Consider the following 9,986-nt stretch of genomic DNA (forward strand, 5'->3'; position numbering starts at 1 on the left):
TGACATGAATAGGGCGAATAAAATGCCTCGCATAGTGGGAGGCAAAGGAACACAAAGGGGAGAGGTATTTTCCATCATCAATCTTTCAGCGCAGACCTTTGTATTAGATTCTAGAAAACGACCTGGATGACGATCGGTTCTGATCTTATCAAATATTGTGCACCAAGCTGATTCCTTTCTCGCTCTCCTCAAATGTCCGCTTGCAGCAGTGCTTTAGAGAACCGTTTTTGGCTGGACGCTTCACTTTGAAAGCTGCTCTCGGGACGCAGCTTTGGAAAGACACCATAATGGTGCTTGGACGGGGCTGAAAAATGAATCTAGGAGCCTTTATGTTGCTGGACAGATTGGAAAAATTAATGTGCTCGCCACAGTCGCAGCATCCCTTTAGCCCCCTTTCTAGGCACTGTCGCCTCCATGTCGCGCGGCTGAAAAGGTACTTCATTGAAGTTTGGGGGCGAGATGGGAGAAGGCCGAGTTCACCTCGAGGACACATTTTCTGTCCCATTAGGTTCATTTCAGTCTGGATGGCCGACCTCTCCAACCCCGTGACCTGACTCACTCTCCATTCGTGTACCTTCTGTGTGCGCCCTCGCTGGTCCCCCTTGGCCTCTGCTTTCTTTGTGGATTTTTCTCCATTTCTCCAACAGTGGGGCCTGTGGTGGGGCATCACTCAATGTGTTGCTCCTTTTGTTAAACAGGGTGCCATCAGACAAGAGTCGAACCCCCAGACAGCCCTCCTCAGCAGGACTCTCAAACATTCACAATCTTCAAGTTGACCTGATCTGCATCAGAGGAGTTTCCAAACCTTTTTTTTAGGACACTTGTGCCAACGTTTACTCCTCTCAGTTAGCCTATTTTCTTTCTATTAATTAATTCATTATTTTCGGTCCAAAATTAGAAACAAAATAAAAGCCCTCTTGTCTCAGTGATTGGTTGCAGTTCCTGAGGTCTACTAAAAATGGCATAGTAAAAATAGTTGCACTTTGTCAGACCACGTGACTTCTATTTAGGAGACAAACTGGTCCCAGGTTACCTTTAGAAGAGCTGCCAATTATAGCTGTTTTTTTGACAGAAATGGGACACTTTGTTTTAGTGGTTTAGTCACTAAATAACCTTTTTTTGTCTAATTTTCAATGACACGTTCCACAAGACTTATGCAACTAATATATTGATATGTGGATTACATTTTAATTTGGAGCATTCCTGTTAACCACATTTTGTTGAAAAAAAGTTTCACTTTTTGTTGCAGCTTTGTTTATTTCCTCTTTAAGATTCCTAGACTTCCACATTTCTCCTTTTGGCGTTGATGGGCAAATATTCCACGCAAGCTTTCGAAGACAAACAGCTGAAAGTAAAAGCCAACTCATGTCACTGCGAGACTAAGTAAAGCTCAAGTTACAGAGCAGCATAACTGTTGTTGCAACTATTGAAACTTGACGTTTGAGTGCAGAAACAATTATTTGAGAAAAGTTTGACCTTTTTTTTAAAGCTTTGGTTGAATGCTGTTGCTGCTGTTTATGGGTGATAATGATGGGGATATGAGATTTAACAGTATAAAACGCTCATTTTTCTGACCGCAATAAGATTTTTTTTAAGTCAGAACTTTTTTCTACTGAAGCACAAACTTTTTGCATATAACTAATATAACTTATTTAATTTTAGAAGAGAATGTGCTCCATAATGTACACTTAGAGGCTTCACGTGATGGAGGATTCATGTAACAGCAAAAACAAATATATACATTTTATTTTGAAGGACAGATTATTCTCTGTGTTTCAAGTATCTGCCTACATTCCTGCTTTGGCTTTTTCTCTTGCTTTCAAACTCTTGAGTCAGAGTTTAGAGCTCACACTGCAGCTGCAGGCTCCACTGTGATTTATGAAGCACCTGAGGTGAAGCCCATCTCCCGGAAAAGAAGAAAAAAAGAAAAACTTGACTCAAATAACTTAAGAACTGTTTGAACAAGGGCCAATTACATTTTATCAGCTGTGGTTGTCACGTACCAGAAATATTATCAATGTCTGCAAACAAGGTTAAGCAGCTCCACGTTTGTCCACGCTGATGAAAGCCTTGGTTTCAGCGCGCTGTTGTGCGTCAAGTGTTTCAGAACTTGAAGAGGCCATCGCAGTTGCATGGAGGCTGGGAGTTGAAACAGGGGTCACACTGCTATTTTCCAGGGATGGAGAGGCATGCCTCGCATGGACCAACGATGTCATAAACCTGTAAATCTCCCTCCTCTCCGTCCACGCGCAGAAGAAACCTCGACTTCTGCGCATCGACGTGTGCGCCACGGTTCTAAATAGTTTTTAAAGCTCACTACAAATTTAGGAATATTTGAAAAATCAATTGTTTGCATCTTTCGAATTGACACCCAAACCGAAATTTACAGTTTTAACTTTACTTATAATCAGAAAAGAGAAACATGTAATTATATAATCGCAGAAACTGCAGACACTTTGCTTGGTGGAGAGTGTCTGCAGAAGACAGGGCACTCATTAGAACCTGACGTATGGTTATGTTATTCGCTTTTCATCAACAGAGGTGTTCTCAATATGCAATCCCGAGACTATAGATCCCCGATTATGTATGGGCGAAACAATCTGATTTACAGTCGGAAAATGATTCCCGCGGTGTGGAGACTTGTTGCGTCTCTGCTGGATGGAGCATTCTAACTATTATTTTTAGACTTTTGCACACAATTATGCACACAAAGAATGCCATTCATAGTTCAGGTCACCCCGTCCTCTTCCCAATCTTAACAAAATAGCACTAGAACGTGCCAGATGGTTATCTTCTTAAATGAGAAATCACAGATATGATTCTTGCCCATTTTCTTTCCACAAATCACAAGCCTTTACACAAATCAGGTCATGTTATGAAAAGAAGAATTTCTTGCAAAAATGCGATTTATTTCACGTATATTCCAACAAAATAGTGACGCTCTTTGGAAGCACTGGATTTTATGGTTTATTTAAATGTCCAAAATAACCCCATATTCTGTTCGGATGATGTATCATATAAACGTGTAATTAAATAAATTCAGTTAATAAATGAAACATAAAATATGACTGAAGTGTAACAATGTTGTCTAATTCGAAGAGAGTTTTATTTATTATGCACCAAACTGCACAGTTACAGTTTGGTGCTCGTGTATAGTTTGGTGCGTAATAATGAGTTTTGTGCTTAATAATAAGTTTGACGCACTAAACTGCAGTTATAGTTTAGTGTGTAGTGATAATTTTGGTGCGTAATATTAAGTTTGGTGCGTTTACGCACCATTACGCACCAAATTGTAACTGTGCAGTTTTTTTTAAAAATCTCGAACTCTGCAACCGCACTGCTTTCACGTGTTGACGCATCAGTATTAGTTAATTATTTTACTCGGCAACACTTTGATACTTTTTTTCACTAACTGCAACCAAAATTAGACCACTGCATCTAACAATTCTCCATAATTTAATGTATCTCCAAAGCAAATTTATTTTCAAACAGCGCGTCACCTTCAAAAGCTTCAGGATTAACGGCTGAACGTCCTCTTCAACAGACAGGCCAGAATTTACGCGCGCTGCTGCACACAGGCCTAAATTAATAATGCGCATGCTTCCGCAAAAGTCGAAACCTGTTTGGAAAATTGAAAATGTGCGTCTTCTCTTTACTTATGAAGAGCAGTCTGCAAACTCTGGTCCTTTCATTTTACTCTGCATTGTTTACAGCAACATAGGGCATCGGGACTATAAATCTTCCTCTTGCTCCACCAAGACAGCGTCATTTGTATGCACCGTTTTAACCGACAGCATCCTCTGCCCATTAACATCTCCTCCACAGCTCCCAGCCTCCTCTGATTTGCGCATCTCTGTCCCCTGGACATGCATTAACTGATCCGTGCTATCTATCCCTGAGCTCTGAAAAACAATCATGTTTGAACGGGGTAATGTATACTTTATGGAAGAGGGAAATAAAAGCAAAGCGTGTTGTTTTCACCATTTCCCCAGATATTTCCCCATTCCCTATAGCACCCTTCTCTCTTGATTATTGGCGTGAAAAATAAAGGTTTATCGACAATTTCCTCCGCTGTTTGTGTCAGCAGACGAGAGAGCGCAGAAGGTAAGGAGGAATTGTAAAAGGGTTGACACCCAGAGCGACCGGCGCGCTTTTGTGTGAGAGAGAAAAATGATGTATTGCTACAGAGACGGTTCAAACAGAGTTCACGGAGAATTGTGGTGGAGGCGCGTAGGAGCTAAATTATGGTCTTGCTGAGCTAGTATATCATATGTTCTATCTCCGATTCAGAGAGTGTGTTCAAGAGGGTGAGGGAAGCAAAACAAAAATGAATTTAATAACTTTCCCACAATTTCAGCCATTGCCCCCTCACAGTTCCTATTATTATTACCCACGACAATGAAAATTATACGGGGTGCTGCAACTTCACATTTTACTGAACATATAGCAGAAATATGCAAAAATATTAAAATAAAAACGTTCACAATTAAAGTCCTTTATTGGTTTAATAAAAATCAATTAACTAAAGTATGTGTGCTCTATGAACAAACAGGGTGGATTTCAAATGGCTCCAAAGATATAAAACTAATGAATTTAAAGAAAACTACAATGACATGACGATGCACCCCCTCAGGGTTCGGGCAAAACCTCGGAGATGGTTTGTAGAGGGGGGGTGAAACGGAAAAGGAACCCTGAGTGCATAATCCATCACCTGTGAGACATCTAAAGAGGGTTTCTAGACAGCTTTGTTGCAGCGAAACACCAAAAGGAACCGATATCTGAAGCTTACTTCAACCAAGATTGATAGTAGCCCAGAAAATACAAAATTTATTTTGAAAAAAAAGAAAAAAAGAAAAGAAAAAGTGCACTTACAAAAATAAAAGTTGTGAGATTTATTGTTTTACTTATTTGCGCATTTTGCATAAATTTATGCATTCTTGAAATTAAACAACTTTATGAGTTTTTTTTTTTCCTTCAACGGTGTAACTCATTTAGGCCAGAGTTGATGGAGCCTTTAGTAAAAAATATTTCTTCCCCCCAAATATTTATTATGGACTTTAAAAATTAAGTTGAAAATTCCATATTTTATTTAAATATATTGCTCTTCCCAGGCAAGGCGGATTTTTTTTCCTTCTTATCCCTGAAGTCCCTGGTGGTGTGTTGTGCGCTCAGCACTGGAGCTGCAAACAAGCGCTCCTTTTGTCCATTCAGCCGCGCCGCAAGTGCGGTTCGGCCACAAAGAAAATGTCCAAAAGCTGACAACCGATTCTGTACTGTCTGACTAATGCAGGTCATCCTATAGAGAAAAAGAAAAATCTTTAATGATTGCCCCCCTTTGTCTTTGTGTAGCAATGACTGTCAAGCCTTTGTTTGACCACTCCCATTGAATCCTATTAAGCTCCACTTCCCCTATACGACAGTTCTAACCATATGGATGGCATTTAAAGGAAAGCCCGCCGATTTATTGTGATCAAACAACTTTGCTTTTGCAGATCTCGTTATCTTAAATAAACTCGCAGGTTCCGTTCGGTGAGCTAGGGACTCCTTTATTGGAGAGTGAGCATCCAGCAATACGAAAACGCACCCCAATTTGTCCTCATCCGCGCTAAAAACGGCGCAGGGCGAAATTTGTTTTTAATCATTTTAAAGTATGTTGCAAAATTACGAGCTGCAGTGCGCAGTCGGAGGTTGGAGATGATGCAGAAGGAACTCTTGGAGTTGTTTTTTTGGATGAAGAACCTACCACCAAAGAGTTCAGGGCGCGTGCCGCACCGTGTCGCGCCGCGCGGCTGCAGGCAAAGTGCTTCCTTCAGTTCTTGTCAAAAGATTAAACAGATTTAACAAGGAATCGGCTTCTAAGACTTTCCTCACCACACGTGTGATCTTTGTCTGTCTTGCACCCCATCCTCCCCGCATCCCCCCTCCCCACGCGCAAACACTGACTTCTTGTCCCTTCTCTGTGTCTCCCCCCACTCTGGTCACACACTTCTTCTCGGCATCTATTCACATTTCGTTTTATGGTTTCTCTTTAAATCCCCAGACAGAGAAAGGCAGCCTGCTCGTAGAAATGTCTGAAGAAATATGGCAGGAGCTTCTTCTGGCGTCCCAAGTTGCCAGCAACTGCAGCGCTCGGTCATTGGTGGAGGATGACACGTGACTACGGCACCCTTCTGGTAAATATTATTCAATTGATCCACATGGTTTACTCCAAGTCATCTGTCTTACGTGCCTTTATTCGCTCAGGTTAATTGTGATCTCATATTAGACTGATCAAAGTGACGTCTTTACTACTGTAGAGGGACTCCTTGTTTTATTTGAGACAGTTTGATAGCTGGGTTCATGGACCCCCGACAGCCTGCTGCCCTCCCGCTGCAGTTGCATGGCAACAGATTTGCAACGAGCTCTGGACAACTGCCAAAACTAAGCGCGGGATCCAGGGAAAGAAGAGGAGGAGGAGGAGGGCAACATTCGGAGCAACAAAAAATGACTTCCTCTGCACCTGTCAGTTCCAGGTTGAACCCACATGGACAGTCTGAGTGCCTGCTGGAGCCGGGGGTTCACTGCCATGCCAAGGGTACACTGGGCAGTAAGAGGCTCCTCACCATTTGGCACTCAGGGGTCATTTTTCCCTGGATGACACTGCGGACAACTTACCCCAAAGCATCTGGTAAACTCCACCTTTATGTTTATTTAAAGTACAAAGGGAGTGCATGAAATAAGCCCATGCAACCAAGTTGTCTCACAAGTTGGCTGCAGATGATACCTGTTTACTCACAGTCTGTGACCAAGTTTCATTTTTAGCTGCACAGTTAAACAAATGTAGCGTCACGCACTGTTTGCTCTACATCTCCAGTAGGCAAAACCATGTCGAACCATGAAAATTTGCAGCACAAAAGCTGCAAATTTGCATCTGCAGACTTGGTTTTTGATTGTTTTGGTAAAACATGTTTATTTGTTCGGATATCCCCAACTCACAGTAAGAAACACAAAGATATCAACTTCTAAATGTATTCATGTGGTCCAATGCAGCTTCAATCACAAGACTTCTTTCAAGTATTTTTCATTATTTTAGGTAACTAATTCTTCATTTATTTTTTTAACAATGTTCCTTTCAAATTCACAATGTCAAAACATAGTTTGTAAAGGAAGTGGGCGACTTATTAGGAGAGCAGCTTTCTCTCTGAGGTACTCACTATAGACCTTATTAAACGTCAATTAACCCCTCTGTGTCATGTTTTTATCAACAGGGCCCTGATATTGCTCATATACATGTCAAATTGAATCCCTAATGGTGGTTATTTTCAGTGGTGCTCCCCAGGTACCTTTTAAGAAAGCGAGATGGGGATCTGACAGGTCTGCTTCTCTGTGTGGCTCTGATTAATGCGGCCTGTCAGGCAGCCGTGGTGGCGTCAGATGTTTCCCCCAGACTGCTTCCTTGGGAGGGAACTTTCCCCGAACACATGACACACCAGACAGCCAGTCTTGTACACTGTCTCAAGCCTGACTGAATCAGTGGTGAGGGCTCCACTCGGTCTCAGCTTGATTAGCTGAGAATTAACACAGGCCTCTGTTGGCACCTAAAGGCTTCCTTCTGAGGTTGACTGTTGGGTTATCGGAAGTGTAGCACTTCTTTTTAACGCTTTCCCTTTATGTGCTGTCCTCCATCATCAGTCAGTGTGGCGGCGAGCAGCTCAGGAGTGGCAGTGAAGAGGGAGAGAACGGCGTTCACCAACTCCCAGCTGCTGGAGTTGGAGAAGGAGTTCCACTTCAGCCCTTACCTCTGTCGACGTCGGAGGCTGGAGATGGCTGCCGGGCTGCAGCTCACCGATCGACAGGTGAAGATCTGGTTTCAGAACCGCAGGATGAGACACAAGAACAAGGAAAGAAAGAGTTTTCCACAAGGCACTTCCTGTAACCTAAACTCTTGCTCAGACCTCCATGCGCTCGAGTGTACTATCTCTCCTTTGTTTGGTGACAGCAGCACGGCTGGTTGTATTCACCCTGCAGACATGTCCCATCGAAACGGCATGTTTCCATCTCTTGCAAATGGTTCTCAACTCTCCTGCATGAGTGTAGGTGGTCATCATTATCCCAGCATTTCCAGCTGGTCCTGAGGCCCAGTAATGATCATCCATTTAAAATACTCGTTAAAAGCTCAATCAAACATTCACAAACACGTACTTTTTAGGCACTACTGAATGATGTCTGATCAGCACCGAAAATCCTGTTTTATATATTCTTTCATCATCACCAAACAATATAGTTTTCCTCTTTATCACTTTATACGATAATGTGTTTTGTTTCCCCAGAAGAATGTTGGTCTCTTTACTTGCTGTTCTTATTTTTATAGCATGTGATACATATTTACTTAAATGCCTGTGCTCTAATTTTCAGTAATCTTATGTTGCACGAATAAGGATATGAGAATACTTAGTCTGTTTTTTGAATTGCAAATAACTGTTCTGTTTGTGTAGGTGCATTTGTGTAAAATACTTTTACTGGGAAAAAACTGTTCAAGTTGAATTATGCTACAATTCTGTTCGACACTAAATCATCCAGCACGTTTTTCATATCTTTGTTGATTAATTGGGATGTCATAAATTGTACATAGTTAATAAATTCATTTGGGAAAAGCGTACCTCTGAATTGTTTACCCTCTTCCTTTGCTGATAAGAACTGCATTTTTTCCTGTTGCGTTTTATGATTAAAGGTTCCTGGGTTTGATCCCAAAAGGAAAAAAAAGAAGGATTCTTTGATCAAATTAAAGCATGTTTTAGATTCTCTGAAAACTCTGCCCCGTTGTGTATTCAGGTTGCACAATCCTGCCTCTCCCTTTCCTCTGCCTCCGAGTTCCCAATCATTAATCACAGAGACAAGCCAGTCTTTCCAGCTCTCCAACCACAAGCTCAGAACCTACTGGGCACCATGACAAAATCTTTTACCTCCTCCTTCACATGCCTTTTCAAAAACCCAGTTGTAGAGCTGCAAGTCAGGGCTGGCCTCCCACTCGGGGGCATGAGGGGGGGTATGTTAGTCCATGGAAGAAGCCCTTCCAATAGACAACGTTGCCACAAGAGGCGTCAGCTTAGTCACTGGTGACGGGAGTTAATCTCAAAGATCAACGTGATGTTGTTTACAGTCATTTGCTGTGCCAGCATGGAGTAGAATCTCCACCCAAAACAGGGTTTTGGAAATGTCATGCTTCTCAGGAAGTGTTAAAAACCACAGAGGAAAAGGGAAACATTTGACAGATTTGGGTCAACTATAGTGCTGGAATTTAATCATTCGAGAATAACGACTTCATAAGATGAATGATTGAACCTTCTTTAAAGCTTGATAATTTGAATCTTGGTATCAATATTCCAATCAACATTATATATATATGTTTTGAGAATGCTGACAGGTTTATATTGATGACCTTTCTGTAAATAAGCTGTACCAAAAAGCCACAAAACAATATGCAGCAGCTATACGAGAGTCTTGCATATGCTTCCTGATTTATGATTCTGGAGATGCTGAGGGTTAGTAGGACTTTTACTTCTGGTTCTTCAACAGGTTTTTCCTCCAGACACTGAAAGCCATGGGAGTCCACACACTGGAGTGCGGTAATTCTGTGGATGGGGTCAAGGGGGGGATCTCCAGAGGTCAAGGGAAGCCTCCTCTCAAGGGCCCCTCTGCACTCTATGTCCATCCCAACATTAAGTTAGACAGCTGTTCTCACATTAGGCAGCTCCCAGCTATCAACTAAAGTCATTATGTCCACTTTAGTCACTTGACTCCCAGGACTTCTTGACTTCTTGATTTGACAAGTGTCCGACATGACCAAAGATCTGCAATAACAAAAAACACATAACCTGTTTAACAGTAAGCCTGCTTTGATCATGGACGCCAATCATTTAAAACCGTAAATATTTCTTCCATTTGTTCCTTAATTTTTTTTAAACCCCTTGACTCCTGGATTTTTTTTCCAGCGATGGGAAATTTTT

The 9,986-nt window shown here is 41.8% G+C and overlaps 2 protein-coding genes across 3 annotated transcripts in view; both read left to right on the forward strand.

The window, feature by feature from the left end:
- Nucleotides 1-6,162, forward strand: part of hoxc10a (homeobox C10a) — a 47,455-nt gene extending 41,293 nt beyond the window's left edge. Inside the window, exon 3 of the mRNA XM_024292212.2 lies at nucleotides 6,041-6,162. The gene's annotated coding sequence lies outside the window, so the exon portion shown is untranslated. The remainder of the gene's footprint in view (nucleotides 1-6,040) is intronic.
- Nucleotides 6,163-6,188: 26 nt separating this feature from the next.
- On the forward strand, nucleotides 6,189-9,766 carry LOC112158729 (homeobox protein Hox-D3). Of its 2 annotated transcripts, XM_024292219.1 has the most exons (3): nucleotides 6,189-6,667; nucleotides 7,672-7,835; nucleotides 9,556-9,766. In XM_024292219.1, the coding sequence occupies exons 1-3, from the start codon at nucleotides 6,340-6,342 to the stop codon at nucleotides 9,607-9,609; spliced, it is 546 nt and encodes a 181-aa protein (XP_024147987.1). In that variant the 5' UTR covers nucleotides 6,189-6,339; the 3' UTR covers nucleotides 9,610-9,766. The 2 variants fall into 2 exon arrangements, with proteins under 2 accessions (XP_024147987.1, XP_024147985.1); XM_024292217.1 differs by lacking the exon at nucleotides 9,556-9,766 and having other exon boundaries at nucleotides 7,672-8,638.
- Nucleotides 9,767-9,986: the final 220 nt, after the last annotated feature.

The sequence above is a fragment of the Oryzias melastigma genome, linkage group LG7 (genome assembly GCF_002922805.2).
Source record: "Oryzias melastigma strain HK-1 linkage group LG7, ASM292280v2, whole genome shotgun sequence".
Lineage (NCBI taxonomy): Eukaryota > Metazoa > Chordata > Actinopteri > Beloniformes > Adrianichthyidae > Oryzias > Oryzias melastigma.